This window comes from Nicotiana sylvestris, chromosome 12 (genome assembly GCF_000393655.2).
Source record: "Nicotiana sylvestris chromosome 12, ASM39365v2, whole genome shotgun sequence".
NCBI classification, from domain to species: Eukaryota; Viridiplantae; Streptophyta; class Magnoliopsida; order Solanales; family Solanaceae; genus Nicotiana; species Nicotiana sylvestris.
The window spans coordinates 120785278-120807860 of NC_091068.1; the positions used below are offsets into that span (position 1 = coordinate 120785278).

Consider the following 22583-nt stretch of genomic DNA (forward strand, 5'->3'; position numbering starts at 1 on the left):
ATGTATCTTAAAGTTTCTGCCAAGGATATAAATACTGAAAAATTACATAGAAGATGGAGAAAAAGAGGAGAAAATTGTGAAAATCTGAGAAAAAAGATAAATAAGAATGCTGGTTTGTGAATGATGCATATATAGATGTACATATATCATTCAGAAAACTTTGTGAGCCTTCCCACAGTACTCTTGACCAGTGGCGAAGCTAGAAATTTTTCTAAGGGTATTCAAATTTGAAGAAGTGAAAAAATTTCCGGACAAAGGGTGTTCAATATATGTTATATACCTCTAAAACGTAATATTTTACTTACATACACAATACAATTTTTCGGCGAAGGGTGGTCAGTTGACCACCCTTGTGATCATGTGGCTTCGCCACTGCTCTTGACTTGAGATACAACGGGTATGTATATGATTTTTGATTGGCCCTGAAAATTGTTGGCCCAAGTAAATGTTAAGTTTTGAAGATTGACTAAGGAACTCAGACATGAACCAAGTCCATCCCTTAGGTTCATAAGAACGTGCAGATTCGAGTATATGGGATGCACGTGAAGGAGATAAGCTTAACTTGGTGTATTTAATATCTCCTGGTCGAAAAGATTGCATAATTGATAAGGAGAAGGACTCCTTAATCAAAGAGAATACTATCTAAGATAGGGAAGGAGTTAGAAGTTGAAATAAACTAGAACTCTTCCACCAAGGAAGAGTTGCATCAGAACTCTAGTTATTTCTTCACCTACTAACTCTATAAATTGCAGGATGTTCTCACATTATGGTGTTGCACAAAAACGCAGAAGTTAAACGTGAATTGAGAGCAAAATAGCAAGGCTTTTTGCAAGCGGTTCAGCGTGATTCCAGTGTGCAAACCTGAAGCTACATGAACCAGATTGAAGAACCAGCTCTATAAAGAGTTTTATATGTCTTTCTTTATTTCTAGTTCAATTGTAGTAGGTGTTTTCATATTGTACCTTTCAGCTTTATCTAGAAGCAATTGTAATAGGTACTTTGAGTATTCAAGTTAGAGTTAACTTGAAGTTGTCGCAATAGTTAGAGGTTGGTTGCTACAACGGGATTAGAGTTAATCCTTAGGTTTACAAAGAGTTTTGTAAATGCTGTTTTGGCTCAGTAATTTAGTGAAGTGTTGGGAAAAATCCTACTGAGTAGTAAGTCGTGGTTTTTTCACCTTTGAGCCAGGTGTTTTCCACGTAAAAATCTTTGTGTTCTTTGATTTCTGTACTTATTATTCCGTAACAGTCGTAGTTGGAACACATAGAAGAATCAGGCTCTTCCATAATCAGTTTAAGCGAAAAATTGGTCACCACACAAATCACCCCCTCCCCTTGTGTGGTATTGAAGTCTAAAACACCAATTGGTATTAGAGCATGTTATCCTTGAAGAGGTTAACACCTTAGGAACAGATCAAGATGAATGCACCACCTGGAAACTAGGACGGACAATCCACTACTAGGCCTCCACTCTTTAATGGCCAGTACTACTCCTAGTGGAAAAACAAGATGAGAGATCATATCATCGGAGAGGACTATGAACTCTGGGACATTGTTACTGATGGTCCCCTGGCTACAATGAAGAAAAATGCTGAAGCAGTGGATGTGCCAAAGACTAGATCTGACTGCACTAGTGAGGACTTGAAGAAGTGGGAAAAGAATGCTAAGGCCAAGAAATGGCTTGTGTGTGGACTTGGTCCAGACGAGTACAACAGAATTCAAAGTTGCACTATTGTTAAGGAAATTTGGGACACTTTGCAAGTGGCTCATGAAGGAACACCTCAAGTGAAGAGGTCCAAAGGAACACTGCTATATTGTCAATATGAGAATTTCACCATGAAGGAAGGGGAAATCATCCAAGAGATGTATACAAGATTCACCACACTAACAAATGAACTGAAGTCTATTGGAAGGGTTATTCTTGAAGAAGAAAAAGTTGAGAAGATTTTGACAAGGGTTCTGCCAGTCTCCTGGGAAAACAAAATCACTGTTATTCAGGAATTAAAGAACATTTCCACTCTTAAGTTGGATGAGCTAATTGGAAATCTCACTGCCTATGAACTTAGAAGGCAAACCATGAAGATGGATGCACTCAAGAAGGAAATGAGCCTGGCATTCAGAATCATTGAAGGTGTTGATCTAGAGTATGATGAAATGATCTTGATTACAAAGGACTTCAAGAAGTACCTAATTAGAGGAAAGGGTCCTTCAAGAAGTCGAAGCTACAACAAACCAAGGGTTCCTGAAAAACAAACCAATGAGGGGTGTTACAAGTGTGGGAGGACTGATCACCACATAAAAAACTGCCCTCAATGGGAAATTGAATGGAAGAAGGAAAGAGTTGAAGGAAGGAATAGGAAGAAGGAACAGGTTCAACCCAAGAAGAACAAAGGATCAACAAAGTCTATGGTTGCTGCCTAGGGAGAAAGCTCAGATGAAGACTTAGAGGATAAATATGGAGATGAACAAGCACTTATGGAAATTGGAGAATCCGATGAGGAATCTGAGGTAAGTATAATTCATCTCAAAGACATTAAATTTTTGTCTAAAGAAAGGCTATCTGAGTTACTCCTGAATTTCATTAATGAATCTGAGGATCTAAACAATGAAAATGAACAGCTGTCTAAGGAGTGTGTAATTTTGAAAGCTAAGTGCAAAAATCTGGAACTTATGGCTAGTGAAAGTGAAAGTAAAAATACTGAGTTAAAGAACCAGGTTCATGAACTTGACACCATTGTCCTAGAGCTTAGATATGAAAATCTAAAATTGAAATTAGGAACTGGTAAAAAGAAAGCTGATCACACACAACTCACATTAGAAGAAAATGTAGGAAAAATAAAAGATGAGTTGTACAAAAGAGATGAGCAGATAAGAGTCCTTAAGGAGGATCTAAACAAGGTTAAGCATGAGCTAGACAGAACCTGTTGTAGACACCGGATTTTTGACCCTCCCCGAGAATTTTCCCATTTTTAGCGTGAATATGTGAAATTGGGTCTAATATAGCCATTTGAACTATTTTACTTTATTTCGTTGCAAAAAGAAAAAATCACAAAAATACATATATAAATTTTAGTTTATGTATTTCTCATAAACTTGAAAAAATACAAAAATTGTACTTTATTTTGGTACTTTATATAAATTCGAAAATTACAAAAAAAATATAATTCTATTAATGTTTTGTAGTCATTTTAATTTTGGAAAAGTACAAAAAATATTACTTTATATTTTGTCTTTATTAAAAAACGAAAATTACAAAAAAAAATAGTTTTATTAATGTTTTGTAGCTATTTTAAATCTTGAAAAATATTTAAAAAAAAGATATAGTTTTGTTTAAATATTAGTCTTATTTTTGGTAGTTATTTTGCTTGCATAGGACTAGTTAAGCAACGTCGTGTCCTTAATCGGGTCCGAGGAAAAGAATAATATTCGGGTTCAAACTACCCGGTTTTAGGCCTAATTTTCGGACTTAGCCCATAATAAATCGAGTCCATGACAAATGGGGAACCCCACCACGCGTGGGGGACACAAGTCTCGAACCCCACCATGCGTGGGGCTCATTTCCCTGGGCAAAACCATTACAAAGGCACGGTCAAAAACATTTTGAAGGGGGGGATTTAAAATTTTTTTTTTGGACGGACGAGGATTTGGAAAATTTTGAAACGGACAGATTTTTGTTTTGAAAAGGAGGGGTACTGTTCAGGCTTCTTCTTCAAAGAAGACCATCACCCCCCCTTTCTTTGTCGTCAAACAACCACTGCCCCCTCGACACCGTCCGAAAACTACTAGCTCCCTCCACCTCCGTCAACTGCTCCACGCCATAGCCACCACCCAAACGACGCTACCCGTAACCTCCACCCTTCCAAACTTCCCCGTCGAGCAGCAGCTGTCGCTGTTGCTGCTGCTTCACGTACTTCTTCATCAACCACCGTGACCGGCCCCTACTCCCTCACGTCCAAAGCCACCATCAATGACCAAAACCCAGTCGCACCCCTCGTCGCAACCAACTCCACCCATCCCGTCCAGCTTCACCGTCGTTACTTCCCGTCGACCCTACGTCCAAACGCCATAACCACCATCATCACCTGCTGCGTCGAAAAATCCAGCAGCAGCTAACCTCTCGAAAAATCCAGCAGCAGCGATAGTCTTTGGTCCGAGCTTTCTATTTCCATCGAGGTCGTCTTTGGTTCGTCGAGGTCCGGTACGTCGAGGTTGTTGTCCAAGGTTTCGTAGCAGGTCCAACGCAGCGGACGATAATATCAAGTAGGTCATCTCTGTCCGTGTCCTTCATATTTGCTGTTTAGTAATATGTACATGTGTTTGGCGAAATACGGTCCTAGTTCATGCGGATAGTATGCGAGCGAGACATATACGTATGATGTGTGTGAATTGCTATTTCCTGTTAATTAAATCCGTATGATATTGAAATGTGGCCGTGAATGTCTTTTCCTTTGGTTTCGTTACTTCAAGTGGTTGTTCGGCATTTTTTTTTCTTCATGTTTAGATTATTGATGTTTGTCACAATAGGTGTTCGTACACATTCTGTAAGATGTTAGTTATTTTAGTTGTCTTAATAATTGTTTGCACATGTAGTAGTAATGTTAAAATTATAGTAGTGATTTTAATTCCGCGGAAAAATACTCGTTTCATCAAATAAGTTCAATCTACAACCCGTGACCTCGCAAAGTAGCCAAAATGTAGGTATTTTAGCTTTGTCCCTTTTTATTTTAAAAATAGAAATAAGAAAAAAAATAATAATAAAAGAATAAATAAATAATAAAAAAAACGAGACAAGCTTCGCCAAAAATAAAAAATGTACAGATTGCGGAGCCCTCACAAAAATATATGCATTAAATACTTAGATTCCGGGACGGGCCGTTTAGCAAATTTCACGACCCTACCCAAAATAATAATGCGCTAGTTGCTTTAGGCGCGCCTTTAATAATTTAATTTTTCTTAAACTCGGGTGCACATTTATGTGACCCAAATCCAAATCTCAACGGAGTCGAAATGTGTCTCTAATCACGGGTACATTGATTGTGACGTGGTTGGAGATGCATTTCCATGACGTTGCAAATTCCATTTAAAAATAATGAATGAGACGAGCCTCGACAAACAAAAATGCACAAGCTGCGGGGCCCTCTGAATGTATATATATTAAAATACTTAGAATTCGGGACATGCCGTTTAGCGAACTTCACGGCCCTTCCCAAAAATAACAATACGCTAGTTGCTTTAGGCGCGTATTTAATAATGTTATCTTCCTAAACTCGGGTGCACATTTATGTGACCCAAATCCCAATCTCAACAGAGTTGAAATGTAGCTCTAACCACGGGTACATTGATTGTAACGTGGTTCGAGGTGTGTTTTCCACGATGTTGCCATTCTTGATAAAAATAACAGTAAATGATAAAAGCGGTTAAAAGATAAAATTTGCACATAAGTTCATATTTGTATAAAATCAGATAATCAAGCCGAATATAACAGTTGAGCGACCGTGCTAGAACCACGGAACTCGGGAATGCCTAACACCTTCTCCCGGGTTAACAGAATTCCTTATCCGGATTTCTAGTACGCAGACTGTAATATAGAGTCATTCTTTTCCTCGATTCGGGATTAAAATTGGTGACTTGGGACACCCTAAATCTCCCAAGTGGCGACTCTGAAATAAATAAACAAATCCCGTTTCGATTGTCCTTTAATTGGAAAAAACTCCCCTGCGCCCCCGCGGGTGCGGAAAAAGGAGGTGTGACAGCTCTGGCGACTCTGCTGGGGATTCTTGACCCAGAACCACTGGTTCAGGGTTAAGAATTCGAGCTTAAAATAATTGTTATTATTTGGCTTTATTTATTATCTGATTTTTACGTGTTTGAGCCTAATGTGCTAAGTGCTGCTTTTACTGCTTTGATATTATTTGAACTGTACATATAAACTGTGCTGAAACCTCTCTTCTCTCTCTTAAGGAGTGCACGCTGGTCGTGGCTTCTTTCTGTTAGTGTCATTTACCAAAATAGAACGAGGATTCGGAGGAGTTGCAAAATCGGATGGCCTTTTGGTTACCGGTACACAGCTCCCATCCTCGGCTCGAGTTGTCCGCTCGGGTAAGCCAGGTCTAGAACAAATACCCAAGTTATGAACTTAGTATAACAAAGCCACATGTCGGATCCCTAGTAGGAACGTTTATTTGCATCATGTGCATTTGACTTAGGGGACTCAACACAGGGGTTGAGTCCGTCTAGGACAAGCAACCTGAAAATAATAGACCATCTTTGGCATCCTATGTGCTACATGTTATTTATTCAAGGGTGAATGGGTCATTTGGCGGACCAATGATATTTACGGACAAATGATACTCCTTATCATGCTGATCACGTTAAATAAGAAAGTTGCACTATTTTTGATAAGCATGCTATTATGTTAATTAAGCACATTGGGAACATTGTGGAATTCAAGAAGCCTTGGTATTCCACATGTCCCCCACGCTTCATTTTTTGGTAAAAGCACATGGGGACCATTTGTGGAATCCAAGAAGTCTTGGAATTCCACATGTCCCCCACGCTTCATTTTTGGGAAAAAGCACATGGGGAACATTTGTGGAATCCAAGAAGTCTTGAAATTCTCCATGTCCCCCATGCCACATTTTTAAAATAATAATAAATAAAAAAGAGCATTGGAAAATTCAAAAAGATTTTGTATGTTGTCATCATTTTCCACAAATTAGAAAATAGTGAAAAGATGAGAAAATAACAGTGTAGAGATCTAACTATTTATTTTTTTAAAAAAACAAATGTCCAAGTAAGTGGTGAAACTCTGCCGAAATTTTGAGAGAAAAAAAATATGTCTTATTAGTTTGTTTTATTAAAGCAAAGGAAAAGCAGAAAAAACCATCATTGTTTTGCCTTGTTTTTTCTTTAAAAAAAAATTAATAGAAAAGAAAATAGCTGGTCTTGCCATAAAAATGAAAAAAAGAGTCTTGTTTTTAAAATATGTTTTATTTATTTGTTTATGAAAATGACAAAATTAAAATAATCCAAAAATATTTTTTCCATTATTGACTTCTTTAGAAAGTCTTTCTAATTGTTTTTTTTTTAAAAAAAATAATATAATATAAAAAAAACAAATCCGAAAATATTTTGATTCTTTTTTCAAAATTGAAAAGAGAATTCAAAATTCAAAAAAAAACATTTTGAGAAGCATTTCTTTTATTAAAAGTAAAATTCCGAAAATATATTTTCTTCTTCTTCTTTAGAATAAAAAAAAAGAGCAAATTAAAATTCAAAAAATATATCTTAGAAGTGTTTCTTTTAAAAAGAAAATCAATCAAAAAAAATGCTTCCTTTCTTCTTTTAAAGTAGTTCTTTTGCCCGAACTACGCGGGTTTGATTCTCACCGGATGTGAGATACGTAGGCAACCCTCATCGGGTCCAACCCCCCTTTTGCTAAAAAGCCAAAAACAAATAATAATAATAAAAAAAAATATGTCAAGATTTTTTCATAAATAAGTCGGGTGATGTCCAACTTCCCCTTTTACAAAACAAATAGCAAAAATATATATGTCAAATTTCATAAAGAAGTCGGGTGACGCTGTTTTATCAAGACATAGCTGAATGTTCCCGAAAGGGACGCCGGAAGGCTGACTTTGCATAAACAGCCACTTTTGGGTCATTTTTAAGACTTAGTCCAGTTGACCCCCACAACCTAAAAATCTTCGTCCCCGAGACGTTGAAAGGCCGTGTTTGCAATATTGACTTTTCTAATTTGAAAAACGATAAAAAAGAGTTATAAATAAGTCAGGTGATGCTGTTTTGTCATAAATAGCCGAATGTTCCCGAAAGGGACGCCGGAAGGCTGACTTGGCATAAACAGCCATCTTTGGGTCATTTTGAGATATGGACCCACACAGCCTTAAAAATCTTCGTCCCCGAGGCGCTGAAGGGTCGTGTTTGCAACACCAGGTTTTTTTGTAATTTTGAAAAGAAAAAAAAAACAAAGAGTCAACGGTCAGGTGAATACCGTTTGAATTTTGTCATAATAAGCCGAGCCAGCTTCAGCCGCGTCTTAAACCGTTCTTGCCGAAATAACCTTAGAGTATCTTTCAGTTGTCGAAAGGTTATTTTCGTAAAAGAATGGACAAGTTTGTAAAGTGTCAAATAATCCTCCCCGGCCTCAAAATTCATGTGAAGTTTGCCAGGGGCCACATTTGCAAAAATAACCGTTTGGTTGCATTTGTCAAACGGAGAAAGGGAGCTGGCCTTTTGTTTTGAGTTTATAATATTTTTAGAGTATGCGGGTTATTTGTTTTTCGAGACCGTTTGTTGTCTTTTGTCAAAATCTGTTAGTATTGTTAGTTTTTAAACTTTTGTAATCAAGTTTGTCTTATTATGAAATTGAAAATTCAAAAAAATATTTTATTATTATTTATCGTTTATTTGTCCGAACTACGCAAGGTCTGATTCATGCGGGGTCATGATACGTAGGCAATCTCCATAAGATTCGACCACAACACAAAAAAAAACAAAAAAAAAATGAGAAAAATCGATGAAAAAAAAATCGAAAAAAGAAAGAAAAAAGAAAGAAAAAAAGAAGAAGAAAAAGAAAAAGATGTTGTCAATAATGAGGACCGACTGAGTCCATTCTAACCTGTTTGTTTTGCAAATAACGTTAAGGTGGTTGGTTTGTGGTAAGCCGGACAATGACACCCGAAATCCTTTACTTGCACCTCATGATGCACACTCTGCGGGGATCAGGCCTGATAACAGAAGCACTTGAATCCTATTGGGAACTTGTTGACAGAGGTTGATGATATTAAAGCTGGCAATGGTCTGGACAATACTGATGCGAAGCTCAGTGGCTAAGATGCCAATTTTGATAAAGTGGGAGGACGCTCCGTTCCTTGGTTAGCAAGAGAGAAGTTTGTGGTGGTGTATTTTGTTGTCATTTCTGTTGTTCGGATTATTAGGATTGTAATTCGGATTTTGTCCTGTGTCAAACCTTCTTATCTTTCCATTTTTTTTGTCATAGTGGTTTGTTTAAGTTTTGTCCAGGTTGTTTAGGATTTTTATTCCAGTTTGTTTTTATTTTTTCAAACCATTTCACCGGTAATCTAATACAAAATCCGGTCTTCTATTTATTTCTAGTCATCTTTTTGTTTAGTCCTTTTATCATTTTTGATTTAATGCCGATTCTAGGGACATGACATGCGCACACAGTTTGGGCCTAGTCTTTAAAGTTAATCATAAAACCCCAGAAAGGCGATCAAACCATTTAAAGAAAATAAGGATGGTTTGAGATTATTCAGAGCTCGAGTCATGTGGAACTGGGGCAAGTTAAACACAAAGAAACCCGTTTAAAAGCAAGATTCGCCAAATTGGCATGAGGGTCATTCATGATAATGAGAGTGTCGCCCAACGGTGCTTTAGAAATGACAAAGGAAAAAGCAAATGTTTAACATAATTGTCAAGCCCAGCACCATCGGAAGAGACTATAAATCTATTGTTTAATCGTGTTGTTTGCACTTGGCATGTTTTGAAGACTGGAATGACGAAGGCATTTTGTTCTGCTACCTAAACACTTTATCCTTCGTTACCCCTTTTGAGCCTTATTTATTTTCTTTCATACCCCTCGTTCGGAATCAGTAGCAACTAAAAAAAAATAAAAAAAAATCAACAAAATGACAAAAGAAAAATGAAAAAAGAATGAAAGAAAAATGATGAAAAAAGAGAAGGAAAAAAGAAGAAGAGGAAAGTCAAAAAAGAAGAAGAGAGGAATTGGGAACTACGTTTGACCTGATTCTTCAAAGAGGATACGTAGGATCTTCACGGCTCGGTCATAGTTTTGAAAAATGAAAAAAAAAATCAATTAAAATATCCCCAAGCAAGAAACTGGGGCAAATGTTGCGTTTGTTGTAAATAAATCTAATTCCGAAGGTTGTAACTAATAACCCAAAATTAATGTATTTTTTGAGCCTTTTATACCTTTTCTTTCTAGCCTATCCAAAACCCACATTACGGTCCAAAGAAAGACCTTCTGATCAGTCTTCAAAAGATGCCAAGTCAGACAAATGAAGAGTCTTACCGGTGAACATAACATTCTGTTCCACAGCAGAAAAGACTCTAATCTCCAACAGAAAGAGTCGTACCGGCAACACTCCAAATCCCCCAGCTGGAGAGAGATATAAAACGAGAGAGTCTTATTGGTGAAAACCTTCACAGGCACCATAAGGCGATGAAAGCTGAGAAAAGAACCAAAAATGAGAGAGACTTGATAGTGAAAACCCTTCGGGCACTACAAGTCGAATAAGATTGAGAATCAGATGGGGAATCGCCAATTGAATATCTTGAAAGATGATTGACGGTAGAGGATAGGCCACATACGCATGTCATGGCCATTAGAGTCGGTATCTGCGTTTGATAGATTTTTATTTATAGTTTCTTTTGCAAAAGAGTCATCGTTTCCTTTGTCTTTTATTTTGTTTCTTTTATCTTTCTCCTTTCATAGAAAAATTCCCCAATAGAGTCTGTCTGGTCAGAACAAGTATGAAATGACTTCAAATATGCCATCAGCTTTTCAAGATGAGATCTGACTAGTACCTCCAAATGGTATAGTCAGCAAAGAACAAGCGCGAGGCCAGTGTCAATAAAGATATCCCCAGCAAAAGGGAATTGACAAAAGGATTGACGAGCGTCAAGAGGGATATCCTTGCCAAACCAAGGTTATAAACCTCAAAGCCAAGGCCTATGAACAAAGCAAGGAAAGTAGTAAACATGATGTGGGGAAATTCATGCTAGACTAAAAGGCCTCGGAAATGCCGGTTTCCAAGCTATGCCACAAAAGAAGAGGGATATCCCCAGCAGGAAGGGATTATCCCCAGCATATAATATCATCCCCAACAAGTCGTGGAGCACAGCGCAATGAAGGAGAAAGGGAAAGCCATCCCAATAGGAGCATCACAGCCAACCACCATGTTTTAAACTAACAAATTTTATTTGATTTGAAACAGGTAAAGGAAATGGCATTGATGCAGAAACGAATGCCACAAGGGATATTATCAAACTGGGGCAGAAAATTTTCCTTCCATTTAGAAAATTTTCTGGAAGTCAGGTACCCCCAGCTGATAACATTTTACCCCCCAACAGGTAAGTAAATAATTCCCCAACAGTGTTATCCCTAGCAGTTGCGAGGAGTCCAACACAAGGTTGGAAAGTCGGTATCCTCAGCGGTTCCTTTCGGGGAAAGGCAAAACGACTCTCAAGGGAGGTAGTCTTCGAAGGAAGAAGCTATGCAAAAAAAAAAAGAATAAAAAAAAAGAAGAATAAAAAGATAATAATGAAAAAAAAAGAAAAAAGGGTAAAAAGTCATCCCCATCTAAATAATCCCCAATAGTTTCGAGGGAGGACAACACATGTAAGTAAATAATTCAAAAAAAAGCGAAGGTTTCATTAATAGGAGACGCACTTCCTAGTTTGAAATCATTAGAGTTCTACCCATAGGAGATGCATTTCCTCCTAAGTTCGTTTTAGTTTCACCCATAGGAGATGCATTTCCTCCTAAGTTTGAGTTTTACCCATAGGAGATGCATTTCCTCCTAAGTTTGTTTTAGTTTCACCCCATAGGAGATGCATTTCCTCCTAAGGTTGTTTTAGTTTTACCCATAGGAGACGCATTTCCTCCTAGGTTTGTTTTAGTTTCACCCATTGGAGATGCATTTCCTCCTAAGTTTAAGTTTTACCCATATGAGAAGCATTTCCTCCTAAGTTCACTTTTACCCATAGGAGACGCATTTCCTCCTAAGTTTAAGTTTTACCCATAGGAGACGCATTTCCTCCTAAGTTTAAGTTTTACCCCCTAGGAGACGCATTTCCTCCTAAGTTCGTTTTAGTTTCACCTGTAGGAGATGCATTTCCTCCTAAGTGGTTGTTAAAGATAAAAAAAAAACAAGACCTAGTCCGATGAACCTTCTCCTAGGATCAAAATCTTAGTCTGACGAATTTTTCTCCTAAGATAGAGACCTAGTCTGATGAACCTTCTCCTAGGATCAAAATCTTAGTCTGACGAATTTTTCTCCTAAGATAGAGACCTAGTCTGACGAACCTTCTCCTAGGATCAAAATCTTAGTCTGATGAATCTTTCTCCTAAGATGCCAAAAAAGACCTAGTCTGATGAACCTTCTCCTAGGATCAAAATCTTAGTCTGACGAATTTTTCTCCTAAGATAGAGACCTAGTCTGATGAACCTTCTCCTAGGATCAAAATCTTAGTCTGATGAATCTTTCTCCTAAGATACCAAAAAGAAAAGACCTAGTCTGATGAACCTTCTCCTAGGATCAAAATCTTAGTCTGATGAATTTTTCTCCTAAGATAGAGACCTAGTCTGACGAACCTTCTCCTAGGATCAAAATCTTAGTCTGATGAATCTTTCTCCTAAGATACCAAAAAAAACAAGACCTAGTCCGATGAACCTTCTCCTAGGATCAAAATCTTAGTCTGACGAATTTTTCTCCTAAGATAGAGACCTAGTCTGACGAACCTTCTCCTAGGATCAAAATCTTAGTCTAATGAATCTTTCTCCTAAGATACCAAAAAAACAAGACCTAGTCTGATGAACCTTCTCCTAGGATCAAAATCTTAGTCTGATGAATTTTTCTCCTAAGATAGAGACCTAGTCTGACGAACCTTCTCCTAGGATCAAAATCTTAGTCTGATGAATCTTTCTCCTAAGATACCAAAAAGAAAAGACCTAGTCTGATGAACCTTCTCCTAGGATCAAAATCTTAGTCTGATGAATTTTTCTCCTAAGATAGAGACCTAGTCTGACGAACCTTCTCCTAGGATCAAAATCTTAGTCTGATGAATCTTTCTCCTAAGATACCAAAAAAAACAAGACCTAGTCCGATGAACCTTCTCCTAGGATCAAAATCTTAGTCTGACGAATTTTTCTCCTAAGATAGAGACCTAGTCTGACGAACCTTCTCCTAGGATCAAAATCTTAGTCTAATGAATCTTTCTCCTAAGATACCAAAAAACAAGACCTAGTCTGATGAACCTTCTCCTAGGATCAAAATCTTAGTCCGGTGAATTTTTCTCCTAAGATAGAGACCTAGTCTAACGAACCTTCTCCTAGGATCAAAATCTTAGTCTGATGAATCTTTCTCCTAAGATACCAAAAAACAAGACCTAGTCTGATGAACCTTCTCCTAGGATCAAAATCTTAGTCTGATGAATTTTTCTCCTAAGATAGAGACCTAGTCTGACGAACCTTCTCCTAGGATCAAAATCTTAGTCTGATGAATCTTTCTCCTAAGATACCAAAAAAAACAAGACCTAGTCTGATGAACCTTCTCCTAGGATCCAAATCTTAGTCTGATGAATCTTTCTCCTAAGATACCAAAAAAACAAAAAGACCTAGTCTGATGAACCTTCTCCTAGGATCAAAATCTTAGTCTGATGAATTTTTCTCCTAAGATAGAGACCTAGTCTGACGAACCTTCTCCTAGGATCAAAATCTTAGTCTGATGAATCTTTCTCCTAAGATACCAAAAAAACAAGACCTAGTCCGATGAACCTTCTCCTAGGATCCAAATCTTAGTCTGATGAATCTTTCTCCTAAGATACCAAAAAAACAAAAAGACCTAGTCAGATGAACCTTCTCCTAGGATCAAAATCTTAGTCTGATGAATTTTTCTCCTAAGATAGAGACCTAGTTTGACGAACCTTCTCCTAGGATCAAATTCTTAGTCTGATGAATCTTTCTCCTAAGATACCAAAAAAAAAACATCCTAGTCTGACGAATTTTCTCCTAGTATAATTTGAAAAAAAAAACAACGTTTGAATAATAATAAAAAAAAGAGTCATTTTTAGTTTTCTTAAGATTATCAATGTTTACATTCCATGCCAGGCGCCCACCTGTATAACGAGAGGAATACTTTTCAGTCTTTTTCATGCCAGGCGCCCACCTGTATAATGAGAGGAATACATTCCAGTCTTTACTTTTCAAGTGTTGAAATTGGGAGCCCGCCCATAATAACAGAGGAATACATTCTAGTCTTAACTTTTCAAGTGTTGAAATTGGGAGCCCGCCCATAATAACAGAGGAATACATTCAGTCTTTACTTTCAAGTGTTGAAGTTGGGAGCCCGCCCATATAACAAAGGCATACATTCAGTCTTTAGATTTCTAGTGTTGAAGCCAGGCGCCCACCTGTATAACGAGAGGAATACTTTTCAGTCTTTACATTTCATGCGAGGCGCCCACCTGTATAACGAGAGGAATACATTCAGTCTTTACTTTCAAGTGTTGAAACCAGCCACCCACCTGTATAACGAAAGGAATACTTTCCAGTCTTTACATTTCATATTTCAGGCGCCCACCTGTATAACAAGAGGAATACTTTTTAGTCTTATACCGCAGATTTTGGAAATCAGTAACCCCACCGGAAGGTAGAAGGTTACAACATGAATCCCCAGCAGGAAACAATAAAGATCCCTAGCACCGGGAAGCAGAAGGCTACAACAAAAAATCCCAGCATTCAACCAAGTTATAAATAGCAGAAGCTCGCCTCAAGAATGCGAGTCAACATTCTGAGATGGTCAACAAAAGCTGGACACAACATAAAAGAAAAAAGAAAAGAACAAGAACAAGAAAAGAGAAAAACAAAAAAAAAAAGAGAAAAATACGGAAGTGGAGAACAAATGTGGTCTGCTCAAGAACTAGCACCTACAACTAGCAAGTATCAAGGTTCAAATCCAAAGTCTGTATGAAGCACCATTCAAGACTCAAGACCAAGTTTCAGAAGACTTAAAGATAGGAATCCTTGTAACTAGTAGCTGATAGGCTTAGTTAGTCTTTTTCAGTTTTCATTTTTGTTGTAATGACAGGACCGCGGACCGGAACCTCAACGGAACGGCACCTCGATCGGCTCTTCACCTCGGTAAAATCTACCATCTCTCATTCCCGAACTACACGTGGCCTAATTCATGTATAACCAAAGATATGTAGGCAACTCAGATACCAGGGCTCGGTCACATTCCCTCCCTTTCCTTAGTGTAGTCCCTCCAAGTAATGGTCGGGTCAAAAACATGTCTAGTCGTTCTTTGTCGGAAAACTCTTCGTGTTTCCAGTCAAAGAGGGGCAGCTGTAGACACCGGATTTTTGACCCTCCCCGAGAATTTTCACATTTTTAGCGTGAATATGTGAAATTAGGTCTAATATAGCCATTTGAACTATTTTACTTTATTTCGTTGCAAAAAGAAAAAATCACAAAAATACATATATAAATTTTAGTTTATGTATTTCTCATAAACTTGAAAAAATACAAAAATTGTACTTTATTTTGGTACTTTATATAAATTCGAAAATTACAAAAAAAATATAATTCTATTAATGTTTTGTAGTCATTTTAATTTTGGAAAAATACAAAAAATATTACTTTATATTTTGTCTTTATTAAAAAACGAAAATTACAAAAAAATAGTTTTATTAATGTTTTGTAGCTATTTTAAATCTTGAAAAATATTTAAAAAAAAAGATATAGTTTTGTTTAAATATTAGTCTTATTTTTGGTAGTTATTTTTCTTGCATAGGACTAGTTAAGCAACGTCGTGTCCTTAATCGGGTCCGAGGAAAAGAATAATATTCGGGTTCAAACTACCCGGTTTTAGGCCTAATTTTCGGACTTAGCCCATAATAATTCGAGTCCATGACACATGGGGAACCCCACCATGCGTGGGGGACACAAGTCTCGAACCCCACCACGCGTGAGGCTCATTTCCCTGGGCAAAACCATTACAAAGGCACGGTCAAAAACATTTTGAAGGGGGGGATTTAAAAATTTTTTTTGGACGGACGAGGATTTGGAAAATTTTGAAACGGACAGATTTTTGTTTTGAAAAGGAGGGGTACTGTTCAGGCTTCTTCTTCAAAGAAGACCATCACCCCCCCTTTGTCGTCAAACAACCACTGCCCCCTCGACACCATCCGAAAACTACTAGCTCCCTCCATCTCCGTCAACTGCTCCACGCCATAGCCACCACCCAAACGACGCTACCCGTAACCTCCACCCTTCCAAACTTCCCCGTCGAGCAGCAGCTGTCGCTGCTGCTGCTGCTTCACGTACTTCTTCATCAACCACCGTGAGCGGCCCCTACTCCCTCACGTCCAAAGCCACCATCAACGACCAAAACCCAGTCGCACCCCTCGTCGCAACCAACTCCACCCATCCCGTCCAGCTTCTCCGTCGTTACTGCCCGTCGACCCTACGTCCAAACGCCATAACCACCATCATCACCTGCTGCGTCGAAAAATCCAGCAGCAGCTAACCTCTCGAAAAATCCAGCAGCAGCGATAGTCTTTGGTCCGAGCTTTCTATTTCCATCGAGGTCGTCTTTGGTTCGTCGAGGTCCGGTACGTCGAGGTTGTTGTCCAAGGTTTCATAGCAGGTCCAACGCAGCGGACGATAATATCAAGTAGGTCATCTCTGTCCGTGTCCTTCATATTTGCTGTTTAGTAATATGTACATGTGTTTGGCGAAATACGGTCCTAGTTCATGCGGATAGTATGCGAGCGAGACATATACGTATGATGTGTGTGAATTGCTATTTCCTGTTAATTAAATCCGTATGATATTGAAATGTGGCCGTGAATGTCTTTTCCTTTGGTTTCGTTACTTCAAGTGGTTGTTCGGCATTTTTTTTTCTTCATGTTTAGATTATTGATGTTTGTCACAATAGGTGTTCGTACACATTCTGTAAGATGTTAGTTATTTTAGTTGTCTTAATAATTGTTTGCACATGTAGTAGTAATGTTAAAATTATAGTAGTGATTTTAATTTCGCGGAAAAATACTCGTTTCATCAAATAAGTTCAATCTACAACCCGTGACCTCGCAAAGTAGCCAAAATGTAGGTATTTTAGCTTTGTCCCTTTTTATTTTAAAAATAGAAATAAGAAAAAAAATAATAATAAAAGAATAAATAAATAATAAAAAAAAACGAGACAAGCTTCGCCAAAAATAAAAAATGTACAGATTGCGGAGCCCTCACAAAAATATATGCATTAAATACTTAGATTCCGGGACGGGCCGTTTAACAAATTTCACGGCCCTACCCAAAATAATAATGCGCTAATTGCTTTAGGAGCGCCTTTAATAATTTAATTTTTCTTAAACTCGGGTGCACATTTATGTGACCCAAATCCAAATCTCAACGGAGTCGAAATGTGTCTCTAATCACGGGTACATTGATTGTGACGTGGTTGGAGATGCATTTCCATGACGTTGCAAATTCCATTTAAAAATAATGAATGAGACGAGCCTCGACAAACAAAAATGCACAAGCTGCGGGGCCCTCTGAATGTATATATATTAAAATACTTAGAATTCGGGACATGCCGTTTAGCGAACTTCACGGCCCTTCCCAAAAATAACAATACGCTAGTTGCTTTAGGCACGTATTTAATAATGTTATCTTCCTAAACTCGGGTGCACATTTATGTGACCCAAATCCCAATCTCAACAGAGTTGAAATGTAGCTCTAACCACGGGTACATTGATTGTAACGTGGTTCGAGGTGTGTTTTCCACGATGTTGCCATTCTTGATAAAAATAACAGTAAATGATAAAAGCGGTTAAAAGATAAAATTTGCACATAAGTTCATATTTGTATAAAATCAGATAATCAAGCCGAATATAACAGTTGAGTGACCGTGCTAGAACCACGGAACTCGGGAATGCCTAACACCTTCTCCCGGGTTAACAGAATTCCTTATCCGGATTTCTGGTGCGCAGATTGTAATATAGAGTCATTCTTTTCCTCGATTCGGGATTAAAATTGGTGACTTGGGACACCCTAAATCTCCCAAGTGGCGACTCTGAAATAAATAAACAAATCCCGTTTCGATTGTCCTTTAATTGGAAAAAACTCCCCTGCGCCCCCGCGGGTGCGGAAAAAGGAGGTGTGACACCTGTTAATGGAATAGGTCCTCCGATTCACTTTCATGGCTATATGAATACCATAGTAGCAATAAGAGAGGACTTGGCTATGGGACCCATGTACCTAAGTGGGATCCCAGAAGCAAGTCTCACAGTAACTGAGAATAAAATTTGCACACACTATGGTAAAACCGATCACTATAAAAGTGAATGTATTCCAAAAGAAAAGGCTAGTCAAAAGAATAAAGAATTTGTTCAAGGGAAAAATAAGCTGCCAGGTTGGGCCAAAAAGAATTTAATTCACCCTTTTGTCTATAGAAAAGGATCTAAACTAGTTTGAGTTCCTAAGACTAACTCCTAATTTCTTTTGCCGGTCCAAATGAAGGGGAGCAGCCAAATATGGTACATGGATAGTGGTTGCCCAAAGCATATGACATGTAGCAAGAACCAGTTCCTTTCACTTGAGGACCTCAAAGGAGGTAATGTTTCCTTTGGAAATGAGAAGAAAGGTGAGATCATTTGGGTTGGAAAGGTAGGTAAGACTGATTCCCACTCTATTGTGAATGCCTACTTGATAGATGACCTAAAGTACAGTCTAATCAGTATATCACAATTATGTGATATAGGTAACTTGGTAGCATTAATCTCTACCAAATGTTTTTATGATTAATCTTACCACTGATAAGATTGTTTTGCAGGGAAAAAGAGTAAACAATACATACATTGTAGATTTGTCCAAACTTTCAGAAAATGAACTCACTTGCTTAAGTGTGTTGGGCAATGATCTCCTCCTTTGGCACAAGAGACTTAAACATGCAAGTCTGAGTCAACTCAACAAATTAGTCTCCAAGGATCTAGTGATAGGGCTGCCTAACATCAAGTTTAAGGAAGACAAAGTTTGTGAGGCTTGTGCAAGGGGGAAGCAGGTAAGATCCTCTTTTAAATGCAAGAAAATGGTAAGCACCACCAGCACGATGGAACTAGTCCATATGGATCTCTGTGGACTAATGAGAACATTAAGCAGAGATGGTAAAAGATATGTGATGGAGTTTGTTGATGATTACTCTAGGTTTACTTGGACATTGCTTTTAACATCTAAAGATGAAGCATTTGACATGTTTACTTCTTTTGTTAGAAAAACTCAGAAACAACTAGGTAATCAACTTGCATCAATTAGGTCTGATCATGGAACTGAATTTGAAAATGCTAAATTTGCTGAATTTTTGCATGCTACATCATAAATAGTTGCATGACTAGACCTCTTGTTAAGAAGATTCCCTATGAGTCACTTAAAGGGAGAAAGCTAAATATATCCCATCTTAGGGCATTTAGATGCAAGTGCTTTGTGCACAATAATGACAAAGACTTCCTAGGTAAGTATGATCCCAGAAATGATGAGGGAGTATTCTTGGAATATTCTTCACATAGTAAAGCTTATAAGATATACAATAAAAGAACTATGTATGTAGAAAATATATACATTTTTAAAAACTAACATTCTTTCTAAAAGTAGGAATAAGATAATGAAGAGATTGGGCTGATAAGAAATTCAAATGGTGAAACCACAGTCCAGCTTGAAGATGCATCATAGGAAGGAACAGGTGATGGAACAGGTCCTTCCACCCAGGGCAACATGACAGGGGGAACTGACTAGAGAGGAACTGATCCTCAAACCTCGAGGGAACCTATCCATGAACCTATTCCTCAGTAACAAAACCAGGACGGAACATCCAAAGAAATTGACACTCCTATTGCAACATCCACGAAATTGGATATAGATGAACCTGGTTCATCTATTGATTAGAAGTTGTATAGGGGAATGATTGGTTCTCTTTTGTATCTTACTGCTATCAGACCTGACATTGTTTTCAGTATAGGTCTTTGTACTCGATTTCAGGCAAATCCAAAGAAGTCCCACTTGATTGCTATCAAGAAAATATTGAGATACTTGAAAGGCACTACTGACCTTTGCCTTTGGTATCCAAAAGGTAGTAATTTTAACCTACTGGGATATGCTGACATTGATTATACAGGGTTCCTTGTGGATAGGAAGAGCACATCAGGTATGGCACAGTTCCTTGGTTCATGTCTTGTGTCATGGGCTACTAAAAAGCAAAATTCAGTGGCCTTATCTACTGATGAAGCTGAGTATGTTGTTGTTGCTTCATGTTGTGCTCAATTGTTGTGAATCAAACAGCAATTAATGGATTTTGGAATTGATGTCGGTTGCATCCCTATTTTTTGCGATAACGCTAGTGCTATTAGTATGACAAAGAACATGGTTCATCATAAGAGGACTAAGCACATAGATGTTAGACATCATTTTTTAAGGGACAGTTATGAGAAATGCTTGATCTCCATGGAGTTTTGTGCTACTGACATGAAAATTGCTGATATCTTCACAAAAGCCTTAAGTAGAGATCACTTTGAGAGGAACAGGTTGGAATTAGGGATGATTAAGATCACCTAAAAGGACCAGTTCAAGGTTAAACAAAAAAAATGAATGAAAAAAAATGATGAAAAAAATGAAAAAAAAATTGAAAATTGAAAATATTTGGTTAGAAGTTTGTAAATTGTGTATAATTAGATTAAATCTTGCTCAGTCTTATACTTTCAATAGTATACTCTTGTTTTATGTGTTAAAATGACTCATTAATCTCTAATGATATTTTCTCTATTCTGGCAAATTTAGACTTACACAAGAGAATTATCGGTGAAGAACCTAGTTCACCAAGATAACACGGTATGTTTTCTACACTCTACATAATTTGAAATAATAATATTTGGATCATGAGCAGAGTTCTACCAAATTCCAAAGTTCTTTTGAAATTATTCGTTATAAGTGAACCAGTTCCATTCAAGACTCCTAACCGTATCAAACTACCTAGATTCTTTTACGTCTGCTACTGAGGGGGAAGTAAGCGGTTCTTCCGAAACTGATCAGGTATCTTCTGATTCTAAAGTTACTATTGAGACAATTTCTGAAGTTGCTGCAGATTTGTAAAATAGATTTGTACTGGTAGGATCTATAGCAGGTGTTAAGACTACAGAATCTAAAGAAGTTGGTGGTAAAAATGAAAGGGAAAAAAGGGGAGCTAGGGGTGCTAGGAGTACTATGAGGGGAAAGAGGACAAGAGTGGCTGATTCTTCACCCACTCTTGTAAGTTCAACCAAAGACGCAAGTGCAATGGTTGTTTGGAGAGATGAACTCGGTTCATCTGTAGAGGAAACCCTCGCAGACCTGTAGAAGAAAGTGACTGAAAACTATAATCCAGCTTCTTGATCGAGTTATCAATGGCACCAAAACTCATACCATTCCCTATGGCTTCATTCTCACAACTGTGCCTGCACATTTCAATGTACCTATGAAAGTGGAGTTAATACTCTCCTTGCTTGCGATTATGAAGTCAATGTCACTCTTAAAGAACCTAGTTCATCCAAAAGGTACTAGTGAATAGCAATGTCAGAGCCTTGGTGCAAGAAAGTGGAGCTAAAGATGCTGAGATTGAAAGGCTGAAGAAGAGGTTGGTTGAGGTGGAGACAGAGAGAGATGCTCTCAGAACTGAGTTGGGCAAGAGAAAAAAGAAGAATGATGGCATTCTTCAAGATATGATAAAAACCTTCCAAGTCAAAAAGCAAGCACCTAGTTCTTCTCAGCCTTAAGCCTCCTAGCCTAGTGTAGATCAACCAGTGACCCAGTTCGGGACATTTTGTTTCTTTTGATCATGTTTTCAGTATTTTTATTTCTTCTTATGCTTTGTGGTAGAATCTTATCAATCATCAATGAAATTCACTGTCTATTTCTCTAACTATTTGTTTATATTTCTTTGATGGTTAAAATTCTTAGCTTGATCTATGATGATTAATCCATGATTGCATTTGAAGTAGTCTCAGTGGATATGAGTAAGCTTTAAAATCTAGTTATCTCACATTTTTTATGCATCTTTTCGATGATGTCAAAAGGGGGAAAAAGTTGTGCTTTAAACAAGTGATGTTTACACTTTGAACAGTAATATTTATAACCTAATGTATCTGGTCCCTGATGATAAGTGAAAAATTTCTAACTTTGCATTGATGTTGAGCTGAGTTCTGACAGGGCCTAAGTGTATGAAAAGCACAAAGTTTGTCATCATCAAAAAGAGGGAATTTGTTGGCCCAAGTAAATGTTAAGTTTTGAAGATTGACAAAGGAACTCAGACATGAACCAGGCCCATCCCTCAGGTTCATAAGAACGTGCATATTCGAGCATATGGGATGCACGTGAAGGAGATAAGCTTAACTTGGTGTATTTAATATCTCCTGATCGAAAAGGTTGCATAATTGATAAGGAGAAGGACTCCTTAATCAAAGAGAACACTATCTAAGATAGGGAAGGAGTTAGAAGTTGAAATAAACTAGAACTCTTCCACTAAGGAAGAGTTGCATCAGAACTCTAGTTATTTCTTCATCTACTAACTCTATAAATTGCAAGATGTTCTCACATTACAGTGTTGCACAAAAACGCAGAAATTAAACGTGAATTGAGAGCAAAATAGCAAGGGTTTTTGCAAGCGGTCCGAGCGTGATTCAAGTGTGCAAACTTGAAGCTACATGAACCAAATTGAAGAACCAGCTCCATAAAGAGTTCTATGTGTCTCTCTTTATTTCTAATTCAATTGTAGCAGG

The 22583-nt window shown here is 37.7% G+C and overlaps 1 protein-coding gene across 1 annotated transcript; it reads left to right on the forward strand.

The window, feature by feature from the left end:
- Positions 1–1508: 1508 nt before the first annotated feature.
- LOC138883630 (intracellular protein transport protein USO1-like) lies at positions 1509–20106 on the forward strand. The gene is made up of 6 exons (XM_070164326.1): positions 1509–1784; positions 1842–2369; positions 2421–2507; positions 2619–2897; positions 18304–18450; positions 19723–20106. Exons 1-6 carry the CDS (start codon positions 1509–1511, stop codon positions 20104–20106), a joined length of 1701 nt encoding a protein of 566 aa, XP_070020427.1.
- The last annotated feature ends 2477 nt before the right edge of the window (positions 20107–22583 follow it).

Bases quoted from the DNA above. Each gene is read 5' to 3' on its own strand.
- LOC138883630 (XM_070164326.1), top strand. From the start codon at position 1,509: ATGAGAGATCATATCATCGGAGAGGACTATGAACTCTGGGACATTGTT. The intron at 2,898-18,303 runs GTTAAGCATGAG...GTCCAAATGAAG, and splicing joins TTAAGGAGGATCTAAACAAG to GGGAGCAGCCAAATATGGTA. The intron at 18,451-19,722 runs GTAGGTAAGACT...TCTATTGATTAG, and splicing joins AGATCATTTGGGTTGGAAAG to AAGTTGTATAGGGGAATGAT.